Source organism: Carcharhinus amblyrhynchos, chromosome 6, assembly GCF_965287045.1.
Source record: "Carcharhinus amblyrhynchos chromosome 6, sCarAmb.v2.hapA, whole genome shotgun sequence".
Taxonomy (NCBI): Eukaryota; Metazoa; Chordata; class Chondrichthyes; order Carcharhiniformes; family Carcharhinidae; genus Carcharhinus; species Carcharhinus amblyrhynchos.
In genome coordinates, this window is record NC_137329.1 from 78,875,335 (window position 1) to 78,900,835 (window position 25,501).

The window sequence follows — 25,501 nt, forward strand, 5'->3', positions numbered from 1 at the left end:
CTCAGTGCCAGGGACCTGGGTTCAATTCCAGCCTTGGGTCAATATCTCTGAGGAGATTGCTTGGGTTTCCTCCATGTGCTCTGCTTTCGTCACACAGTCTAAGTGAATTTGCTGCGCTAAATTGCCAGTTAGTGTCCGAAGATGTGTTGGTTAGGGGGATTAGCGGGGAAATGCGTGGTGTTAAGGGGAAAGGGCCTGGGTAAGATCATCTGTCAGAAGGTCAGTGCAGATTCAGTGGGCCAAATGGCCTCTTTCTGCACTGTAGCGTATCTATGGTTCTTGGATATAAAGCAACTGTGAACCAAACCCATGGAGCCGTGAGAGGCAGTCCATTGTTAGGCAGCAGGGCATTTTAAAATGCTGATGGGGGTGCTAAAGGCCTGGTGAAACATCCCTTTCTCAAGTTACTTCCCATCTCCTAGGATTTACCCTAGAGCATGAGGCACCCTACCCATGATGTAACTTAATCTTTGGAAGTAAAATCATTGGGCCACTTGCTCTCAAGATGCACAGATGAGACCACAGCTCAAACATCCATTGGATGCTCACACATCCTGGTTCAGGTGAGCACAGTGATACTGACAGGCTCAGGCTACTTTCCACACCCTGTAACGAATTGCCACAGGGAAAAGACAGAGTGAAAATGCTTGCTCATTTATTCAAAACACTAAACGTGCCAAAAAACAGAAATTACACAGCTAAACTGCAGCACTGGCATCAGCCCAACAATGAGGAAAATTGCCCGACTATGTAAACGAAAAAAGGCCAATTCCAACCTGGCCTATTATCACTCCATCAGTCTAGTCTCAATCATCAGTAATGTGATGAGAGGGAACATCTACAGTATTATCAAGTGACACCTGTAGAGCAATAACCTACTCAGTGACGATCAGTTTGCGTTCTGCTAGAGTCACTCAGTTTCTGATCTCATTATAGCCTTGGTTCAAACATGGACAAATACGGTGAGGCAAGAGTGACTGCCCTTGACATCAAGACAATATTTGACTGACTATGACATCAAAGAGCCCTAGCAAACCTAGTGAAAATGAGAACTGGGGGGAAATCATCAGTCATGCACAGCACAAAGATAGATGGTTGCAGTTTTTGGAGGTCAATCATCTCAGCACCAGGACATCACTGCAGGAGTTCCTCAGGGAGTATCCTAGGCCCAACCATCTTCAGCTGCTTCATCAATGACCTTTCTTCCATCATAAAATTGGAAGTGGGAAGCTCACTGATGATGGCACCATGTTCAGTATCATTCACAACTCCTCAGATACTGAATGTCCAGCTGTAGCAAAATCTGGATAATATCCAGGCTTGAGCTTGGCAAGTGGCAAGTAAAATTTGCGCCACCCAAGTAGCAGTCAATGAACATTTCCAGCAAGCCAGAGTCTAACCATCACCCCATGACATTCAATGGCAACAACATCGCCAATTTCCCCATGATCAACATCCTGGGGTGACCATTGACAAGAAAGCTGAACTGGACTTCCATATAAATACAATTGCGACAAGAGCTGGTCAGAGGCTGGGAGTCCGGTGGTGAATAACTTTGTCCACCATCTACAAGACACAAGTCAGGAGTGTGATAGAATACTCTCCACTTCTTCCCTGGATGATGTAGCTCCGACACCATCCAGGACAAAGCAGCCCGCTTGATTGGCATTACATCCACAAACATTCACTCCCTCCACCACCGACACACAGTGGTAGTAACATATACCATCTACAAGATATACTGCAGCAACTCACCAAGGCTCCATTGACAGCACCTTCCAAACCCATGGCCACCACCATCTAGCAGGACAAGGTTAGAGGATGCCGGGAACACCAGCACCTGCAAGTTGCTCTCCAAGCCACCCATCATCCTGACTTGGAAATGTATCACCGTTCCTTCATTGTCTTTAGTTCAAAATCCTGGAGCTCCCTCCTTGACAGCACTGCAGGTGCACCTACACTATGTGGCATGCAGCAGTTCAAGAAGGTGGCTCACCACCAACTTCTCAAGGTGGCATAGCCAGTGGTACACACATCCCATGAGCAAAAATGAAAAAATATATCCTAACAGTTTCTGAAAGACTCTTGTCTAGTAGTATCAAAGACTTCATTGTTTGATATATGAGAATAGTGTATGTGTAGCTGAGTACTCCTCGACTATAAATGAATCTCAAACCACAAAACACATTGTGAAAACGGTGAACCCATGTTGCCTGCAGAGAAACTTTGGGGGCAGTATTAAACATAAGCACATAGACAAATGCAAAGTTTGACAAAGGTAAAGGAGCTCTGACGAAGATCATCATGAAACGTTGGCTCTATTCTCTCTCCACACATGCTGTCAGATCTGCTGAGATTTTCCAACATTTTTGTTTTTGTTAAAGGTTTTCCCATTTATTTAACTTTCACCACTCTCACCATGTGAAGTCTGCTTGAAAAAAAGGCCAACATTGGCTTTGGCCATAGTAAGCTGTTATATTGTTGGATGCTCCTTCTCTGACTGAGTGGGAACAGATTACACAAGCTCTATCCTCATACCACTTGGGAATCTCTCATTGATTCAGAAAACATTGCATTGGAAAAAGAATTTTGATTTCCAAGATTTCTAGTATTAAAATCAAACCGGTTTAAAAACAGTGCCATAGTAATTCAACAAACTGCTCTGGTGAAAAAGATCATATGGAAATCTTTTGGTGCTTTGACAAAATAAAAGTCAAGTTTTTAAACTGGAAGTGTGGCTCAGTATTTAAGGGGTTAACAAGTTGCTATGCACCTGCCACTACAATACCAAAAATGTTAGTAATTCAACACGAGCGTTTTCCAATTAGAACTGGCTTTTCAACAAATCATGTATAATTTATCAAGATGCAGAGGTTGAGTAACGTGCTGAGTGCAGGCTCAAGACAAACTAATTAAAAACGTGAGCATTCTTCACGAGAAAGTGGTGATGAAGGAGGAAAACAGAACATACTCGCATAATCTCCAACAAATTAACAGTGAATGATTTTATAAAGTAACAAAACACAACAACAGAGACTGCTGCATTGGGCATCAGTGACAACATTATAGATCATTTATAATATTGGGAGCACTCAGCAAATTTCACATATTGAAGAGCTGATTGGCTGTCACAAACATGTCTTTAAAGCAATGGCAAGTGTTCCCGTACTGTCATTTCAAAATGGCTATGAGGCTACCTGTTCCGAGGCATGGTATATCGCCAAGACCATGCAGACACTATGAAAACGGATGAATGGACACCACGTGACAATTACCAGGCAGGAGTGCTCCCTTCCTGTCGTGGAACATTTCAGCAGTCAAGGCATTCAGCCGCTGATCTTTGGGTAAGCGTTCTCCAAGGTAGCCTTCAAGACACACAACAACGCAGAATCACCGAGCAGAAACCGATAGCCAAGTTCCGTACGCATGAGGACGGCCGCAACCGAGATCTTGGGTTCAAGTCACACTACCGTTTGGCCTGGATTTGCAAAATCCTACTAACTGTCCTGGCTTGAGACAATTTGCACCTCTTTACCCTGTGATTATCCATCTCTCCACTCTCATTGTTGCACCTGTAAAGACTTGAATACCTGTAATGGTAATTCCAATCATTATCTTGTAATCGTGTCTTTGTCTATATTTGCTGTTTGTGAAACTTACTTCTCCACTCACCTGATGAAGCAGCAAGGCTCTGAAAGCTCATGATTCCAAATAAACCTGTTGGACTTTAACCTGATGTTGTGAAATTTCTTACTATTTCAAAATAAATCAACAAAGACCTTACCTTATATTGGTAGAAGGTATGTACTGGCCAATCAAGTGTACAGCCAGCCTGCCTCTGATGCCAGTCCCCAAATAGCAAACTCACCCACGCCACCAACAGGATATACTTGGCATTGTGCTTAACCCTCTCACTCAAACAGAGCATGTGAAACCCCACTGAGTGATTTATATGGCAGAGTTTCCTCCAACAGTGGTCTTACTGATCGAATGATAAAACAGGCTGGAGGAGGAACATTCTAACAATAATAACATACACAAAGAAGAATTCTTAAATGCTTAAAACTCCAGTGGAAAAAAAAAGAACTGCTGAGACCAAAGAGTCGATCATCGGAATTGCTGACACATTCAAATTAAAACTATCAGTAAAATAATTGAAGCACGTGATGATACATACCTCACAACAATCCCCTTTTAACAATACCAGAAAAAATGTACTTATCAAAAAGCTCATTTATCTTTGTGAGGTGGTGGTTAAATGCCTTAAAAGGAGGTAAAGTCAGCAAAGATCCCAATCCCAGCCCATAAAGACAAAATCCCCTGCTTGATGATAAAGAGTAATGTGGATCTTCAAACCCAGTAAGAAGTTTCACAACATCAGGTTAAAGTCCAACAGGTTTATTTGGTAGCACACACCACTAGCTTTTGGGGCTTTGCCCCTTCGTCCGGTGACAAAGACTTGATTAGCTATAAAGACTCACATTCTAATCAGTATTCTGTAAACTTAATGTGCACCTTTATATGCTCTGTTTGTGATCAGAACTCTCCACTCACCTGATGAAGGGGCAGAACCCTGAAAGCTAGTGGTGTTTACTAGCAAATAAACCTGTTAGACTTTAACCTGGTCTTGTGAAACTTCTTACTGTATTTACCCCAGTCCAACACCAGCATCTCCACATCATGACCTCCAAAACAGACAGAAGGTTTATGTGGAGATGCATGCGTTGGACTGGGGTAAGCACAATAAGAAGTCTCACAACATCAGGTCCAAGTCCAACAGGTTTATTTGGAATCACGAGCTTTCGGAGCGCTGCTCCTTCATCACCTGATGAAGCAGCGAGGCTCCGAATGCTCGTGATTCCAAATAAACCTGTTGGACTTGAACCTGATGTTGTGAGACTTCTTACGAAATTTTATAAGCATGATCACTTAACAAGGTGCCAATGTGTAGGATTATGTAAAATGTTACTAGGAATTACTTCAGGAACAGCAAATCCCAAGAATTGAGGATTGACTCAAAATGTCACCTATAAACCAGCATTAGGCACAGATGGCAGGATGAACATCACATCCCCACAAACAGCAAATAAAATCAACCACCACAATCTTGGTCCATTGGTGTCAGGATAAGAGTGTGGCCAGGACTCCAGAGAACCTTAGTTTGCAGCACATTCACCACTGAATCACAAGGATCCAAGTTCAAGTCCCAGGACTTGAGCACAAAATTCTAGGCTGACATTTCAGTGCAGTACTGAGGGAGTGTTGCACTGTCTTTCAAACTAAGGCCTGCCTGCTCGGGCCAATGCACTATTTCTGAGAAGAGCAGGGGAGTTATCCCCAGCGTCCTGCCCAATATTTATCCTTCAATCAACATCACAAAGCACTTTATTTAGTCATTAATACATTTCCGCTTTTCAGAGTTTGCTGAGTGCAAATTGGCTGTCACATCTGCATAGTGACTGCAACTCAAAAATTACTTCTGACTGTAAAATGCTTTGAAACATCCAGTGGCCGTGGAAGTGCAAATGTTTCTATCATGAGAGGCAGGCAGGACTGCAGGTTATTGTCTCAATCGGAAGACAATGCCACTGTTCATAATACCAATGCTGAAGTGTGATACAAAATGCACTGAATTATTAGAAGTGAGAATGCGTGTGCGAGTGTGCATTTGTGCAATGGATGCACATGCACATGTGTATCAGTCTCAAGCTCCCATTGTATGGTGAATTACTTGATTCTAGTATGGGTACAGGCGGCTCAGGTCTAATGGTCATTTTCCACTGACCGAAGCAGCAGTGAAACTCAGCGTCTACCTGGGCAACTGAGCAGTCCTCTTCAGGGATGCACTGCTCACCTCCGTAGAATGAGGAAGGTGCCCTAAACATTGCCTGCTTCACTACACCCTGGCCAGTTCACCACGGCTGGCAGGGATTCCATCTTGCAGTCAAACAAACAAAATAAAACACAAGGTGACACCACTCACCATTGGCACTTGGAACATACGCACACTTTTGGACAACCCTACAGCAAACAGACCAGAGAGAAGAATAGCTTTTGTTGCCTGACAGCTTGCAAGATATAACATTGACATTGCAGCCTTGAGTGAAACTCGTCTTCAGTTGAGTGAAACTGGAGGTGGATACACTTTTTTCCGGAGCGGTCGCAGCAGCGATGAGCGTCGTGATGCTGGAGTTGGATTCACCGTCAGGAGTCACCTTGTTCCGAAACTTGATAGTCTATCCAAGGGTATGAGCGACAGGCTTATGACATTACAGCTTCCACTACAGAACAGAAGTCAAGCCACCCTGATCAGCGCCTATGCCCCCACAATGAACAACCCGGACGAGATGAAAGACAAGTTCTACGAAGAACTAGACGCCCTACTTTCAGCAGTGAGCAGCACCAACAAGCTGATCTTGCTTGGCGATTTCAATGCAAGAGTAGGGTGTGACTCTGCAATCTGGCAGGGTGTCATTGGGAGGCATGGAGTGGGCAAGTGTAACAGTAACAGCCTACTCTTACTGAAGACCTGTGCAGCACACAACCTCCTCATCACCAACACAACCTTCTGTCTGCCTACCCGTAACAAGACCTCCTGGATGCACTAAGCATTGGCATCTTATCGACTATGTCATGGTTAGGAGAAAAGACAGGCAGAGTGACCAAGCCCATGTATGGTGCTGACTGCTGGGCAGATCACAGGCTCATTGTCTCCAAAATGAGGCTCTGCATTAGACCCAAGAGGCGACCACAAGGAAGCAAGGTTATGAAAAGAATCAATGCGGCCAAGCTAAAGAACCCCAGCATAGCTTCAGCACTGGCTGAAGACTTAGAAATCAAGCTTGCTGACCTACACCTCACAGGCAGTGCTGAGGATGCGTGGGAACGCTTCAGGGATGCTGTCCATACATCTGCACTGAAGATGCTCAGGCCCTCTACCCCCAAGCAGCATGGCTGATTCAATGAGAATGATGAGGAGATATAGGCTCTACTTGTTGAAAAGCACCGTCTTCATCGGGCCTGTCAGAATGACCCATCATCAGCTGCCAAGAAAAATGCTTTTACCAGTGCTCGCAGGACTGTCCAGAATAAACTGTAAAATTCAGGATGCCTGGCTGAGCGCCAAGGCAGATGAAATACAGGGATACGCTGACAGAAATGATTTGAAACGGTTCTATGAAGCCCTCAACACTCTCTACGGACCTCAATTTCTCGGGAGCTCGCCTCTCCTGAGTACAGATGGTACGACTCTCATTACAGAGAAGGCTCAGATCCTGCAGAGATGGGCTGAAAACTTTGAAGCTCTCCTCAACCGACCGTCATCTATTAACGATGAGGCAATAGACAGGATTCCCTAGGTCAATATCAACAGCACCATGGATGACCCACCGGTAGTAGCCAAAGTCACAAAAGCTGTCAGCCAGCTATCCAGTGGCAAAACCCCAGGGACAGATGTCATACTCACAGAGATCTACAAAGTTATTGGTCTTGTACTTATCGAAAATCTCACCGAGTTGCTCCAGTCCTTTTGGAAGCAAGGATCCATTCCTCAGGAATTTAAAGATGCTTCCATCGTTCACCTCTGCAAGAGGAAGGGCAATCGGCAAGTATGCGACAACCACCGAGGAATCTTGCTGCTCTCCATCACAGGAAAAACCCTTGTAAGAGTCCTGCTAAATTGTCTGGTCACTCATCTGGAGTTGGGCCTGCTTCCAGAGTCACAGTGTGGCTTCTGCAAAGATTGTGGACTGTTGACATGATTTTTGCTGCGCGCCAACTTCAGGAGAAGCTCACTAGGCTAGCTTACCAATACAACCCTTGACAGCTATGCTCCACTCTACTGGCCCCTCCCCATCACCAACAAATCAACCAACAGATACCACCACTGCCTTGCACCCCATTCACACTGTCAAGAGAGGTCAACCATCCTTCGCTTCAACCTCTCATCCTGACACACCATTCTTCACCATACTCTCACACTGTGCACTCATCACTCCATCCCAAACTCCCTCGATAACCTACCTACCATCATTCTGCCCATCAGCCCATGCTCAACTCCCTTCCCTCCAAAGTTTAGAGAACATTATGCTAACTCTCCTTGTCTCTCAATTACTCATACAGAATGGTCAACTGGGTTAAACTGCAAGCAACTGTTAACAATCACCCAGCATGAGGCTCCAGGAAAGCACTGTACAAAATCAGGCATAAAAATAGAGGGAGGAAAGGATGGAGCAGAGGTGATTCTCTCAGTCCGCCATGTTCTGCCAATCTCCCAGCCTAAGATTTCCAGCGTAATCAGCTCCACACCGGAAATTGACACAGAGCTAATTACAAGATGGAAAACAGCATTTGCATTTTATTAGCAAGCCTGGGACTGAAGTCTCCAGTCCCACTGGTGTCTCCCCCATCAGGAGTGGTTCACTCCAGTGAGTTTACTCCTGATCCCCACTAATGGGGAACAGGTGTCCAACCCCATTGGAGGGAGGAGAGACCTTTAAGATGCCTCCCCAGGAGGTCAGGGATAAGGGGAGGGGGGGGTTGTTCCTTGGCTATACCAGAGTGGTAGTGCCCTCCTGGTACCCTGACACTGCCCAATGCACAAACTGTCAATGCCGAAGGGGCACCTTGGCACTGCACACAGGGCATTAGGCAGTGCCAAGGGGGCAGGGCTTATTGGGTGAGTCCCTCTGCCACTCTGCGCTGTGATCGCTGGCAGAGGGAGGGAAAAGGTGATCAGGGCTGGCCATCCGGATTTGGGAGGTGGGTGGGGAGGTGGTGGTGGTGGTGGTGAGGTGTTGGTCTGGGCTGCCAGCAAGGAGGAAAAGTCTGAGAGACCAGTGATCGGGTGATGGGGGGTGGGGGTGGGTCAGTAGGTCAGTGATGGGGGGAGTTGCAAGGCTGGCCAGCAACTAGTAATATGGGGCCACAGTGCATGCGCCAATCTCTGCTCTGACAGATTAGCGCATGCGCTGTGGCCCACTCTGCCGGCCTCTAGGGCAGGAACAGGTTCTGCCCACTGATGTCCAGAGGGAATCCTGCTAGGGCACTCAGGGTGTCCGAGATTCATTCTGGAAATCATGCTGAACAAACTTGCAGGATTTATTCCCATTTTCCCGCAAATTGAATTTTTTTGGAAGAAGCCTGGCCAGGATCTTTTTTTCCTTCAGTATCACACTATGTTGCACATGTCACATTAAAAACAGCACAATAATCTTAGAAGTACAATCTAAAGATCTTTCAATGTTTTACTAGCTTGCTGCCCTGAGGCTGCATCTACATATCACTCCATTGACAGGAACCAATTAGCAGACAATGAACAGACAATGGCCTGTCACACTATCATGAGAGTTCTCCTACATGGGTCAACCAAACATGATCTTTTGTGTAATACATGGACAAGTAAATCATGGCACTGCTAGTTACTGCTAGCAACATCACCTGATATCACTACTCTCTAAAACGCCTTCATTTCAATTATTGGATGTGTACACACTGAATACCAAAGTACTACTTGCCATAATCATGGCTCCCTCCAGTTAATTCTGAAAATGACCTCAGGGAATTAATGATCTCATTCCAATCTCTTTATCGCTTTGCCACTCTTGTAATCTCTCCAGCCCTGCAGCACTCCGAGATAAACGCACTCCTCCCATTTTAACCAGCTGCACATTCCGGTTTCCTGCCCCACAATTTTTTCTTATTCATTCGGGGGTGTCACTGGCTGGCCAGCATTTATTCCCCATCCCTAGCTGCCAAGGGCAGTTGCGAGTCAACCACATTGCTGAAAGTCTGGAGTCACATGTAGACTCAAGAACAATAGATTTCCTTCCCAAAAGGAAATGAATGAACCATTACTAGCATACCTTTGCCTGCCCAAGGTCCTAAGCTTTGGAATCCTCTTCCTGAAGTGCTCTGTCACTATCTGGTTTTCTGCCTTTATGACTCTTAAAACCTGCTTTAACTAAGCACTTGGCCCCCATTATTACTGCCTTATGTAGGGGTAGTGGTATTGGCCATGGCACAGGACTAGTTATCCAGAAACTCAGGCTCTGAGTCATGGGTTCCAACCCCATCAAGGCAGCTGGTGAAATTTAATTTCCATTAATATATCTGGAATTTAAAGAAAAACTAGCCATTCAGTGACTGTGAAGCCTGTGCAAATTGTAAAACCTATCTGGTTCAGGAATGCCCTTTAAGGAAGACTGTAAGAAATGGGAACAGGAGTAGGCCATTCAGCCCCTCGAGCCTGCTTTGTCATTCGCAGGATCATGGCTGATCCGATATTTCTCATGTCCACTTTCTTGCTGATTCCCCATAACCCTTAACAGCCTTACTGTTCAAAACTCTATCTATCTCAGCCTTATTATACACAAGGACTCTGCTCCCATAGCTCTGTGGCAAAGAGTTCCAAAAACTCACAACCCTCAGAAGAAATTTCTCTTCATCTCAGTGTTAAATTGGCACCCCATTATTGAGAGACTGTGCCCTCTGGTCCAAGACTCTCCCATGAGGGAAACATCTTCTCAGAATTCACCCTGTCAAGTCCTTTAAGTCTCCTATATGTTTCAATAAGATCACCTCTCATTCTTCTAAATTTTGATGAGTAGAGTCCCAATCTGTTTAAGCTTTCCTCAATAAGACAATCCCTCCATACCAGGGATCTGAACTGCCTCCAATGAAGCAAAGGGGGCGATCTTGAGCCCACGTTCATCATCTGTGTAATGCTGTCAGGGGCTCAAGATTCAGAAGTTACAGTTTTTGCCGATGAGAACACAACTTTGGATCTTCCCCTCCCCTCGCTGATGACAAGAGGTTCATACCCATCTGCATGTATTTTAATATAGTTAAACATCTCCCACCACCATATCTTAACTCCTCAGCATAGCTTCAAACCACACCAAGTTTACAACAGGTTCACACAGACTTTAACCTGTTTTGGGAGTCTGTCCAGGGGTGTACAGGTAAATATAGCTCCTGGAGAGCCAGGCCAGGCAGTGCCTTGGCACAGGTTGGCATAGCCAATCCCCTTCAACACCCTCACATTCCATGCACTCGTCACTCCAGCCCAGCCCCCCAACCTTCCTTCGACATCCTGCCTATCGGCCGATCCATCAACTGCCTTTCCTCAAAAGTTCAGAGAACACCTGCTCTCCTGCCATGACTTCCCCCTTTCAATTAAGATAAAAGCAAAATACTGCGGATGCTGGAATCTGAAACAAAAAACAGGAAATGCTGGAAAATCTCAGCAGGTCTGACAGCATCTGTGGGGAGAAAATAGAGCCAACATTTCAAGTCTAGTCAACCCTTTATCAGAGCTCTGACAAAGAGTCATCTAGACTCAAAACATTGGTTCTATTCTCTCTTCACAGGTGCTGTCAGACCTGCTGAGATTTTCCAGCATTTTCTGTTTTGATCCTTTAAATTAAACCTGTTAAATCAATTACTCTAGGGATCTTTTTTCCTGATCCTCATTACTGCAAAATATACAAACTATAAACCACAAAAAGACCTTACAAATTATGAATGATAAAAGTAGTAAATGCTTTCCCAACCTTACCCACTGCTTACCAATCTATCCTCAAATTGCCCATTGAAATGGCCTAGCAAGCAGTTCTGGGATAGGCAATAAATAGTGGCCCAGCCAGCGATGTCCCCTTCCCATGAATGAATTTTTAAACGGCATGCTAACTTTGGTGAATCCTGGATCTTGAAACAATAGTTCTTTACATCGATCTTTCCCTTATATTTTGAGCTTGATTAATCTTTTTTAAACAGTATGTTTTCTACCGAATGCCATTTACTTGTTTCTTCTTACAACCAAGAGCAGCATTTCCAACACTGGGAAGGGAAATGACAGTAAAGCAACAAGGTACAAATTACCTCTTTCCACTGATATTATTTGCTCACATTTATGCAAACACATACCCCCATTTGCTGATGCTTACTTACTATTGACATCAGTGTTAAAATGTAGTGCTGCAAATTTCTCCCATGATGTTGCACCATTTTGCTGTCAGCGGTGACCATCACCTCCACAATTCTTGGATATGACAAAAAGCGTTTGTGTCTTGAATGCTGTTGGGTCACATTGGCCAGTTTGGGCCCTTTGGTTGGAAGATGTGTCGGGGTAATTGTGGTCTGTAAGATATCGAGATGCTCCCTGATACTGCTAGCATTGTGCATCTTCACAAGTCTTTTCTTCATTTGATGATTTTGTTCTGAAATAGAGACAAAAATATAAAATTAAGATGTTTTTATCTTGTAATTCAATAATTGTTTCTCCACCAATGTGGGGGGTGGGGGAGGTGGGAAGTGTGGGTGTTATTTCAGTCACCATGTCTTGGACAACTTCTCCTAAAATAGTTGCCTGCTTTCAAAGCCCCGAGACTGAAAAAAACAGCTTGGTAGTGCCCTCTCTTTCAGCGCAATGAGTGCTGTTTGACTCTAGCACGGTCTCTGATGTACACATCTCTGGTTAGTACTTTAATGAGGGAGTTAATGCGTTTCTAAGGAACAACTACCAGAAGTATGAAGAGTTGGCAGATTGTAGCCAGTCAGAATTTAACACTGATTTAATGCAACTGCTGCCAATTTGAACTTCAAACGACCCAGCTAATGCTGTCTCTTAAACACACACAGCTAAGCAGCACCAAACCAACAGCGCTTCCAGGTTAGTTGCTGATTGATTTCCTGTTGCTTTAATTGTGGAAGTGTTTGGTGGTTTCTAGAGTTGATTTATGTTGCTAAAGTCTACAGAGTGTGGTGGGGCAGGTGCTGGGGGACTTGGTACTGACTTCAAGGACTGATTAGCTGCTCCCAGCCAAGCTGTATGCTGTCTCCTTGGGCATGACAAGAAGAATGAGCAGAGGCAACACAGAACAAGTCAAACTGTTGGCTGAGGCAAGAGGAGGAGAGGGGGAGACAGGCCTGTCTCCGTGCCTTGGAATCTATCATTCTACAGAGGGATATGGGCCAAATGCAGGAAAATGGAATTAACTTAGATGGTCATTTTGGTAGCATGGACCAGTTTGAGCCAAAGGGCCTATCTCCATGCCAGAGATTCTAAGAAGAAGGTAGTCATATCTAGTTAGAATCTTCAGAGAGCAATTCTGTTACTTAAAGCTGTACTTCAGGATGTCCTCAGTCAAACCTGCCACCTAATAGAGCTATAACCTCAGTAGTGGGAGGAAAGCATTGCCAATGGCTATGAACTTTTATGTCTCGATCTCCTTCCAGCCTGGAGCAGGCAACATGGCCCAGTTCCCTGACCACTATTGTAAGTAAGTGTGGTCACTGAGTTTCTATTTGCAAAGAGAGCTACGAACGTTTCATTCTCTCTCATCAGTGAGAAGCAGATGGAGCAAACATGCGGTTTCACGAGGAGTGAAGGCTGCCCCATGCTTCTAGGTGTCTTCAACTGTACTTCATGGGTGTCACATGTCAATTGTACAATGTGCCATCACTGAAAAGGATTCCACAACCTCCAGCTGGTATATGAACATGCAGATCAATGCCCAATCTTTTGGCAACTGTCACAATTTCTCCATTCTGTGGCAACATACTGTGCCACCTATCTTTGAACAACCATAGCGAGGGCAAGTTAGCACTCAGGCTATCTATGAATGATATACCATGCACAGATGGCCAGAATGTCTATAAAGAAAACCATTAGAAATGAGATTGAACAGATGTTTGGTGTACTTAATGCTTCCAGTGCCTGGATTACTCTAAGAAGCTGTTTGTGAGGACATGCCAGGACCTGTGGAGATCAGTTGCACACTGCATAACCTCAACCTAGTTTGGGCAGGTTTTATTTTTTCTTTCTTTTAATTTGACTCTATCTCTAACATCCCTAATTAGCCATGGAGTGTGCAACTTTCTCAGCCTATATTTTGCTAAGAGTTATGAAATATCTTCTGAAGTATCTTTCACTGCTTTTCTACTGTCCTACATTTTAATCTATTTCCCAGTTCACTTTAGTCAACTCTCACTTCATGCCATTTGTAATCGCCTTCTTTAAGTTCAAGACACTAGTTTCAGGCCCACACCTCACCTTCAAACCACGATGTAAAATTTCATCATGTTATGATTACTGTTACCTGGTGGCTCCTTTACTATGAGAATATTACTTAATGCTGTATCATTGCACATTACTAAATATAAAAGGACCTACTCCCTGGTTGGCACCAGAGTGATGGAGACAAAACCCCTGAAATTGTTTTTTAAAACTACATATTATAGTTTGGGTCCTATACATTATTTATAGATTAACAACTCAATAGATTCAAAGTCTTTCCTCATCTAGAAATATCTTGAAATACAGTGTGATCATCTTAAAATCAAAGATATTATGTGCAAGATGTGATTTGCATCATATTATCTTGTGGTCAAACATTTGTTCTCTGAAGGTGCTCATTTTAGTCCATCTCCCCCAACTTGAATTCAAATGGCTTCAAAGATTTCCCCCAAAAGTAATGTGTCACAGACTAGCCATTGTCAACGTATTTTATATCAAAAGAGGTGTGTGTTTCCTACCTCTGTGGTGTGTATGCCAATTTCTTTTTGATTATTAAATTCATAGAATCCCTACAGTACAGAAAGAGGCCATTCAGCCCATCGAGTCTGCGCTGACCACAATTCCACCCAGACCCTCCCCCCCATATCCCTATATATTTACCCACTAACGCCTCTAATCTATACATCTTAGGACACTAAGGGCAATTTTTAGCATGGCCAATCATCCTAACCCACAAATCTATGGACTGTGGGAGGAAACTGGAGCACAGGGAGAAAACCCACGCAGACATGAAGAGAACGTGCAAACCCCATACAGACAGTGACCCAAGCCGGGAATTGAACCCAGGTCTCTGGAGCTGTGAAGCAGCAGTACTAACCATTGTGCTACCATGCTGCTTGAGCAGCAAGCTTCTGTGAATTTTAAAATAAAGATTATGTATTCTCACACACTTACCCCAATTAAATAATGTCACCTATACATAATCTCACTCATGCACCCAGCAGCATGAAGAGTAGATACAGATAAAGACTGTGCACTTCCACAGATTACAGTGATCTTACTCCCTGACTTATGATCTTCGGTCTCACACTTGGCAGGCTTATGCTCTTTTGAATGGATTTGATGTTTTGAAGTTGGAACGAGGGTCTTACAGATGCAAAAGGTTTGGAGCAGGTTGTGACGCTCATTGTAACTGAATTTCAGGGAGGTTGATTCTTGGATGAAATTTAAACTGAAATAAGATACATATTCTGGCTACCTGACGTCCCGCAGGTTATGAATCTGGGTGAATTGAAGCTTCTGGTGGCTTTGGTGGATTTGCCTCCACAATGTTCCCAGCTAACCCTTTGAACTAACAAAGATAAGGTGGTTTCATCCATGTGACTTTTCACCCCAAGTTGCAAGCATTTTTTGGGTGTTCATGTTGATTACCCAACACCTTTGATGGTTTAAGACAGTCACTGAAATTTTATCACTCCACCTGCCACAGGAATTGGAGCGGGCAGAGGGCAGACAATGGGAAGATCCATTGACCTCGGGTGGAATTTTCTGGTCTCAGAATGAGCGAGGCCATAAAATCTTGTCCAGTATCTTTGTTTCAGAATGACCCATTCAAATTAAGCAATACCCTTTTGATTGGTTTCAGGGAAGGGCATACACTCAAATCACACTGGAATGTTCTTTTTATTCTCCCTTGAAACAGGAGTGTGGTTCTAGTCCACAAAAGAAGTCAGGTGACCTTGGGCAGCCATCTTTTCCTATCTCTTTGTGACATGTTCTAAAATAAAGTAAGTTTGAAGTTCAGGACATGACATGCCGGTGCTAGCCATGACACATGCTTAAAAATATAAGGGACAATAATCACAGACTAGAGTCACTGCTGAAATTCTAGCATGTGCATCAGAAAACGGAATTGTAAGGCTTATCATTCCACAGAACATTTGTCACAAAATCTCATGGCAGCCTGATCGCTCAGACTCTCTCTTGACATGACAGGTCTCTGGAACATTCGAGGCAGCCAAAGCTTTAAGATGGTATTTATAAACATCGCAGTGCTCTGAAAAGTATGGTGTGCTATTTTTAAAAGAAACACTGTAAAATGATACTTGACAAACCTATTATCAAACACTCAGAAAAAGGCTTCATTTATAAGTGCCAATTAATATAACAAACATATTATTCAACAAGGTTTTGTGCATTACTGCAATTCTGAATCTCTTAAATGTATGACAATGACTACAATACAAAGGTACAGATGGTTATCAGGAAATAAAGAAACTCACATTTCTATAATGTCTTTTATGACTGTAAATCATCCAAAAGCACTTTATAACCAGTAAAGTACAACAATGACTAAACTTTAAAAAGTAGAGTATGGAAAGGCAACAGGCATTTTGCACATAGAGTGTTGCAAAAACTGTGGAAATTATAATCTATTTTAGTGGTGTTGGCTGAGCAATAAATATTGACAGGTTAATTTTCAATGTGCTGGCACACTTCAACGATGAAATATTTGGAATACAAACTATTTCAATGATGGATGTAGGGTACATGCACCCTGCCAGGTTGCATTGAATTAAGCAGATGAGAAAAATACCAGGTATAATCTGTGGTCTAAGAAGAGTTAAACAATTTAAGGTGAAGTGACGGTTGCCTCTCAGCCTTTTGGCTAAAATCAAGCATCAGAATAGGATGCCATGCCTTTTCTTGTCAGCTTGGATCTTGTTTGTCTCTCTTGTGGGGACCTTGAAATGGATTCAGTTGGAATCTGAATTTGAAATTTGGCTTTTGGAGCAAGCAAGGATTGGCTTCAGATCTGCCCGGTCCACCCTGAGCATTGGATTTGTAACTTTCAGAATGGAGGAAAAACTTTTTCAAAAAAGTGATGGTGGGTATGCTTTAATTGGATTAACGTCCCCAAAGCAAGAATGAAAGGATAAGCAAAATAATTCATCTTTATTATCACTAAAAACATTGTCATCCAGTCCTGTGCTACAAGTAAACAGTCTTCCAAATTAGAATAAACTGTCAAGCTACTGCTTGACAAGTAACACGTTTAACATTGTCTTTGCACACTATTATCTGGACAGCAACAGACCATTTAGCATGTCAGATTTATACAGGCGTTTATATTCCACATGAACCTCCTTCCACCTTACTTGACCTCACCCTATTGATATAATGGTCTGGAGTTTGCAGTCTCAAAGCCACTGACCTCAAACTAAGATTCGCTGAGCAACCTAGCTTCACTGTGGTGAAAGGGTTAACTCTATTGCCCTGCATTGATATTGCAAATGATTTGTGCATTCTTTGCTGGGATGTTCTATGTGGGGTTGCAGTGATGCCATCAAATTTTCCAAATAACTAATCACACTGGAATTCTCACAGACAGCCAGCTAGGAAAGGAAAATTGCTAAAATAAGATTGTTGTTTGGTGGTACAGAACTTGAGAATTGCTGAAAGAAAGAGTCATGCTGTCGAAGTTTTTCATCTTGTACTCATCAGGACAGTTTATTAGAAATGACTAAACAGTAAGGTGGGGGGAAATAATTTATACTGCATGAGAAGATAGTGCCGATTGGCTGGCAAGTAGATTCTGATTGATGGGGGCATTTCAATGGAGAATGCAGCCTGGAACAATTAATTGCCCAGCTTTGTTCAGATTCAAACTGGGCAGATCAACTCTGATTGGTCAAATCATTGCCATGAGGAATGAACCCGGAAATTATTGTTCAAGATTTTGTTGAGTTGGAAAAGACACAATGCATGCACATGTTCCCTCTGTCTGCAAAGGATAAGGCCCTGTTTGTACATATATGTGGCTTCTAGTGTGTGCAAGTAAATCTCACTGCAAATCGGACTGACAATCTTAAAGTCCTTTTCTGTGTAATTCTTAGTGCAGTCAGCATTGTTTAGCAAGTGTTGTCAAAAAGCAGAATCATATCTAATATTGGACACTAACGTTTGAGTTTTGCAAACACGGACTAGTTGGGTACAGTCAGTATTTTGCACATTGCAAACAGTAGAAGGGACATGTTATTTGATATGATCCTCCAAGCCATTCGGATGCACAGCCTACATACTTGGCATCCCACTGACGCTAAAAGTCATAATCCATAATCCATTTTTACAACAAGCAGAACATCTTTTTAGTTGGATGACAACATCCTGTTAGTGGAGAACACCACTGATGTTGCTACTGCATAGGGTGGCACGGTAGCACAGTGGTTAGCACTGCTGTCTCACAGCGCCAGAGACCTGGGTTCAATTCCCAGCTTGGTGACTGTCTGTGTAGAGTTTGCAAGTTCTCCCCACATCTGCGTGGGTTTCCTCCGGGTGCTCTGGTTTCCTCCAAAGTCCAAAAGATGTGCTGGTTAAGCGGATTGGCCATGCTAAATTCTCCCTCAGTGTATCTGAAATGGTGTTAGAGAGTGTGGCGACCAGGGGATTTTCACAATAACTTCATTGCACCATTAATGTTAGCCTACTTGTGATACTAATAAATAAACTTTAAACTTTAACAGCATGCAACAGCTAGCTTCATCTGTTGCTCAATTGTTTGAGAAATTTTATCCCACAATTCACCTTTGAAATGGAGCAGTTAAACAAGCTTCTTTCTCTCAACACACGGATTGAGAATTTTGTCAATCGGTTTTCTACTGTTGTCTACTGCAAGCTTCCCTTCACAGTCAATATAAGCATTGGAATTTCTACAGTTCCATGCATTGTAAGATTAGTCTCATCTGCAACCTCAGTCATTTGTTCAACGTGCAAACTTGGTGCTAAAAATCAGGCACATCCATGGCACCCTGCAAGATAATGGCTATTCTGGTCAGATCATTGCTCACTGTATATCATACAAACTCATGACTGGGGCTAAGGCTATCACGTTCGGTCTGGAAAATTGCTCTATCTCAGATTATCCTGAAGGTGCAAGATGCCTCAAAAACTCAAGCAACAGGTGAAGCAAGCCATTATACAAGGGGTATTGCCACTAACAGGATGCTGCCATCAAGCCAAAAAGATGCTCTGCCTCTAACACAAATGAGTAATCTAGAAATATAGAAACTAGAAACAGGAGTAGGTCATTTGGCCCTTTGACCCTGCTTCACCATTCGATGATCAACTATGATCATAATGAATTTAATATTCTGATTCCCTCTTCTCCCCATATCACTTCATCCCTTTAGCCCCAAGACTACATCTAATTTCTTTTTGAAATCAGACGTTTTGGCCTTAATGACATTCTGAAGTCGTGAATTTCACACATTCAGCACCCTCTGGGTGAAGAAATTTTTCCTCATCTCAATTCTATTATCCTCAAACTATGACCCCTAGTTCTGGACTTCCCTGCTTTTGAGAATATTTTTTCCTAATCTATCCTGTCCGACCTCTTAGAATTTTATAAATTTCTATGAGATCCCCTCTCACTCTTCTAAACTCCAGTGAATATAACTGACTTAGTCTCTCCTCATACGACAGATCTGCCACTCAGGAATCAGCCTGCTAAACCTTCACTATACGCCCCCTTTCCTCAAATAAGGACACCAAAAATGGTGTGGCTTCATCAATGCCCTTTATGATTGCAGCATAACATCCCTATCCCTATACTCAAATCCTCTCGCTACGAAGGTCAACACAACATTTGCCTGCTGTACTTAACGTGCTTACTTTCAGGGACCGATGCACGAGGACACCAAGGTCTCCGAGTCTCCACCTCTCTCGATTTACATCCATTCAAGTAATAATCTGTCTTCCCATTATTGCTAGTGAAGTGGATAACCTCCATTTATCCACATTATACTGCATCTGCCATGCATGTGACAACACAATCAATCAGCTTGTCCAAATCACGCTGAAGCATCTCTGCATCATCCTCACAGTTTAATCTCCCATCCAACTTTTTATCATCTGCAAATTTGGAGATAATACATTCAGTTCCCTTTTCCAAATGATTAAATATAATGTGAACAGTTGGGGTCCTAGCACAGATTCTGCGGGACCCCATTAGTCACTGACTGCCAATCAGAAAACAACTCATTTATGCCAACTCTTTGCCTCCTATCTGCTAACCAGCTTTCTATCCATCTCAAGACATTACCTGCAAGCCCATGTGCTTTAAATTTACATAGTAGTCTGTTATGTGGGATCTTGTCGAAAGCCTTCTGAAAGTCTAAATAAAGCACATCCACTGGTTCTCCTCAATCAGCTCTACTAGTTACATCCTCAAAAAATTCCAGCAGATTTGTTTGCTGTAAATCCATGCTGACTTTGTCTGATTATACCACTGTCTTTCAAACGCTGAGTTATGAAATCCTTGATAATAAACTCTAGCAACTTTGCCAGTACTGACATGGTATATGAATTTCAGTGCAGATATGGCACCAGGTACAGAGGTTGTATGGCCCAATAACTGGCATATTATCTCAAATAGCACAAGTGATGAATATGGAAAGTTGGCTGTTTGCAACAGGCAAAGTACCCAAGCAGCCTGTCTTTTCAAAACTCAAAACGGCAATGCCTTGACCAAGCAGGGTCGAATCCTGGTTTGTACAAAGTTGAGCACTTAACTGTTCCCTGCTGCAGTCTCTAATGGGAACATCTCCACCAGAGTCCACTTGCCAACCAATCAGCATGCTATTCTCCCGCAGTCTGAATTATTTTTCCTCCATTGGAGGAAACATTCTCTCTGTATCTGCATTCTCAAAACCTTTCAGAATTTTAAATTTAGGTCATCACTCAGCTTTCCTTTCCAAAAATATGTCCTTTTTAAGGAAAAAAAATACTAACTTGAACACAATTCATACCACGAATCAGAGGAAAAGAAAACACTTCATTCCTATTTTCTATATGACACTACAGCACCAGGGATCTGGGTTCAATTCCGGCCTTAGGTCACTGTCTGTGTGGTGTTTGCACGTTTCTCCCATGCCTGTGTGGGTTCCCTCCAGGTACTCCTGTTTTCCTCCTATGGTCCAAAGATGTGCAGGTTAGGTTGATTGGCTATGCTAAATTGCCCTTTAGTGTCAGGAGGATTAGAAGGTAAATACTGCCGTCACAGGGATAGGGCTTGGGTGGGAGTGCTGTTGGTGCAGGCTCAATGGGCCATATCCTGCCTTCTGCATTGTGGGGATTCTATGATTCTACCACAATTCTACCCCACCCCTGCGCAATGGTGAGTTTTCTGGCAAAGGAGGCAGCTTGCCATTGGCTATCAGCGATGTCTTCCAGTCCCATTAAAGTCAATGGCGATATGTGTTGTTCACCAGTGGCATGTCCATAAGACCATAAGACATTGGAACAGAATTAGGCCACTCGACCTTTAAGTCTGCTCCACCATTCAATCGTGGCTGATATTTTTCTCATTCCCATTCTCCTGCCTTTTCCCCATAACCCTGATCCCCTTATTAATCAAGAACTATCTATCTCTGCCTTAAAGACACTCAATGGCCTGGCCTCCACAGCCTTCTGCGGCAAAGAATTCCACAGATTCACCACTCACTGGCTGAAGACATTCTTCCTCATCTCTGTTTTAAAGGATTGTCTCTTTAGTCTGAGACTGTGTCCTCTGGTTCTTGTTTTTCCTACTAGTAGAAACATCCTCTCCACATCCACTCTATCCAGGCCTCACAGTATCCTGTAAGTTTCAATAAGGTCCCTCCTCTTTCTTCTAAACTCCAATGAGTACAGACCCAAAGTCCTCAACCTCCCTCATACAACCAACTCTTCATTCCAGGGATCGTTCTTGTGAACCTCCTCTGGACCCTTTCCAAGGCCAGCACATCCATCCTTAGGTATGGGGCCCAAAACTGCTCACAATACTCCAAATGGGGTCTCCCCAGAACCTTATACAGCCTCAGAAGTACATCCCTGCTCTTGTATTCTAGCCCTCTCGACATGAATGCTAACATTGCATTTGCCTTCTTAGCTGCCAACTGAACCTGCATATTAACCTTAAGAGAATCTTGAACACGGACTCCCAAGTCCTTTTGTGCTTCTGATTTCCTAAGCATTTCCCCATTTAGAAAAGTCTATGCCTCCATTCATCCTTCCAAAGTGCATAACCTCACACTTTTCCATATTGTGTTCCATTTGCCATTTCTTTGTCCACTCTCCTAGCCTGAGCAAGTCTTTCTGCAGCTTTCTCAATACTACCTGTCTCTCTACACATCTTTGTATCATGTGCAAACTTAGCGACAATTCCTTCAATTTCTTCTTCCAAATCGTTAATATATATTGTGAAAAGTTGTGGCCCCAGCATCGACCCGAGGCACACCACTGATCATTGGCTGCCAATCCTGAAAAAGACCTCTTTATCCCCACTCTCTACCTTCTGCTAGTCAGCCAATCCTCTATCCATGCCAAGATCTTACCCTTAACATCGTAGGCTCTTAACTTATTTAACAGTTTCCTATGCGGCACCTTGTCAAAAGCCTTTTGGAAATCTAAATAAATCATGCCCACTGGTTCTCCGTTATCTGACTTCCTTGTTACCATCTCAAAGAACGCTAACAGATTTGTCAGACATGACCTCCCCCCACCCCTTGATGAAACCGCGCTGACTCAGTCCTACTTTATCATGCACTTCCAAGTACTCTGCAATCTCATCTTTAATAATGGACTCTAAAATCTTGCCAATGATCAAAGCCAGGCTAACCAGCCTATAATTTCCTGTCTGCTGCCTGCCTCCCTTCATAAACAGTGGTGTTATATTAACTACTTTCCAGTCCTCTGGACCCTACCTGCCTCCAGTGATTCCGGAAAGATCACTACCAATGGCTTCACAATTTCCTCAGCTATCTCTTTTAGAATTTTGGGGTGTAGTCCATCCGGTCCAGATGATTTATCCACTTTCAGACCTTTCAGTTTCCCCAAAACCTTCTCCTTAGTGATGGCCACCACAATGCACTCCCTGATTCTCCTGGAGCCCTGGTATCCCACTGGTGTCTTCACCGTGAAGATTGATGGAAAGTAACTATTCAGTTCCTCTGCCATTTCTTTGTTTCCTATTATTACTTCTCCAGCCTCATTTTCTGGTGGTTCAATGGCTACTTTTGTCTTACTTTTGTTTTAACTTTTATATATTGAAAAAACTCTTCCTATGTTCCTTTATATTACTAAATAGCTTACACTCATATTTCATCTTCTTCCCCTTATTGCTTTTTAGTTGTTCTCTGCTCACTTTCAAAGGCTTCCCAATCCTCTGGCTTCCCACTAATCCTCAGCACTTTCTATGCTTTTTCTTTTGCTTTTATGCTGTCATTGACTTCTGTCGTCAGCCATGGATGCCTTGTCTTCCTCTTAGCAAGTTTCCTCCTCCTTGGGATGAATTTCTGTTGTGCCTCCTGAATAACCCCCCCAGAATTCCTGCCATTGCTGTTCTGCTGTCTTCCCTGCTAGACTCCCTTTTCAATTAACTCTGGCCAGCTCCTCCCTCATGTCTTTGGAGTTACTTTTATTTAATTATAATACCATTACACCTGATTCCAGCTTCTCCCTCTCAAACTGCAGGGTAAATTCTACCATATTGTGGTCACTGCTCCCTAAGGCTTCCTTCACCTTAAGTTTGCTAATCAAGTCTGCCTCATTACACATCACCAAATCCAGAATTGCCTGTTCCTTAGTAGGATCTGTCACAAGCTGCTCCAAAACAAAAGTCTCATAAACATTCCACAAATCCTTTTCTTGGGATCCACTATCTACCTGATGTTCCCAGTCCACTTGCACATTGAAGTCCCCCATGATTATTGTAACATTGTCTTTTTTACATGCCTTTTCTGTCTCCCGATTTATTTTCTGCTCCACATCCTAACTACAGCTGAGGAGCCTGTATATAACTCCCTTCAGGGTCTTTCAGCTTTGTGATTCCTCAACTCTACCCACGGAGATTCTATGCCTTCTGATCCTATATTGCTTCTTGCTATCAATTTAACTTAATTCCTTACTAACAATGCATACTTTGCCCATCTGCCTGTCCTTTTGACCCAGGGTTGCCTTCGGCAGGACTGGAAGATTCCAGATGGGACAGACTAGAAAACTCTACTGTATTTGTCTTTCTTTCTACTTGTTAACTACCACCACAGAGATCAACCTTTCAGGGATTTGTTCATTGACCAGGCAGCTCATTTTGCTTGTGCAAAATACTACGGATGCTGGAATCTGAAACAAAAACAGAGAAGTCCTGGAAAATCTCAGCACATCTGACAGCATCTGAGGAGAGAGAATAGAGCCAATGTTTTGAGTTTAGATAGCTCTGATGAGGGGTCATGTAGACTCAAAACTTTGACTCTATTCTTTCTCCACAGGTACTGTGAGACCTGCTGAGATTTTCCAGCATTTTTCTGTTTTTGTTTTGTGTAATTTTATTTCAGGTACAGGAATTGGACAGGACTTCATTTGGTAAAAGCAAATTACTGGGAACGCTGGAATCTGAAACAAAAACAGAAAATGTTGGAAAAACTCAGCAGGTCTTACAGTATCTGTGGAGGGAGAATAAGCCCAACATTTCAAGTCTGGATGACCCTTTGTCAAAGAGTCAACCCAGACTTGAAACTTTAGCTCAGGACCTCAACTGATGTGTTTTACCTGAGAAAGCATTTCAGGACCCCTCCCCCACTCTCCTCCCCATAAACTCAACACCTGAAGCAAGTGACCTTCGCCAGGGGCAAACTAAATGACAGACTAATTACTATAATGCAATGTTGTAGCAGTCGAGCCATGAGAGATTAGACTGGGAGTTGGGATTGGCTGCTGGAATACAGAGCACACAACCAAAGTGGCACCTTGACATTTTGCACTAATATCGAAACCTGAAGGAAGATAAGGAGAGAGAGAAAAAAGAGTACAGATGCTGTCACTAAATTGGAGTACACTTTATTTGTTGGATCTGCATTTTCTGAACAAAATATAGCATGAGAATCCTGTTCTTCTGTCCTCCAGGGGGTCTACTTCTTTGCAGTATTGTACTGTAATTCACTATGATTCCAGAGAGAGAGAGAATCACTTCTATATGTTGCCTTCTGACTCCCCATGAGAACAGTTTAATTTCTTCTGCATGCTATGACCTGTTCACAGAAATTGCTGTCTGTGTTAATTTCACACAGTTGACAGCCTGTTTTAAATGACTGCAATAAAACAGCACAGACTGATATTTCTTCAAATACAGTAGCGGGTGGAGCAGCTAAAAATAGCACACAGAGGAAACTAACCTCACAGAAGTGGTTTAGCTGCACCACACAAACCATAGAGTCTGTGCTGTATCCGTGCTCACAAACTGATTGCAACTTACACAAGCCTCCAAAACAGGACTTCCCGAATTACAGAACCGAGTATAACTTCAACTGGGATTTACTGGAATGTTAAAAAGATACAATGGGGCACTGTTAGTTTAACTGGTTTTTAAATTAAAAGATAATTCAGTCAATCAGTAAAACCATGTAAATGAAAACTTGCAGAGCTCCAGCTGCCGGTGGCAAGTTTTAGGAT

General features: G+C 43.1%; 1 protein-coding gene across 1 annotated transcript in view; it reads right to left on the minus strand.

Annotated features, from left to right (window-relative positions):
- LOC145344494 (A disintegrin and metalloproteinase with thrombospondin motifs 20) overlaps positions 1–25,501 on the minus strand; it is a 388,246-nt gene that overhangs the window by 272,856 nt on the left and 89,889 nt on the right. The window contains exon 4 of the mRNA XM_080191669.1: positions 11,950–12,218. Coding sequence (XP_080047795.1) covers positions 11,950–12,218 — 269 coding nt within the window. The remainder of the gene's footprint in view (positions 1–11,949; positions 12,219–25,501) is intronic.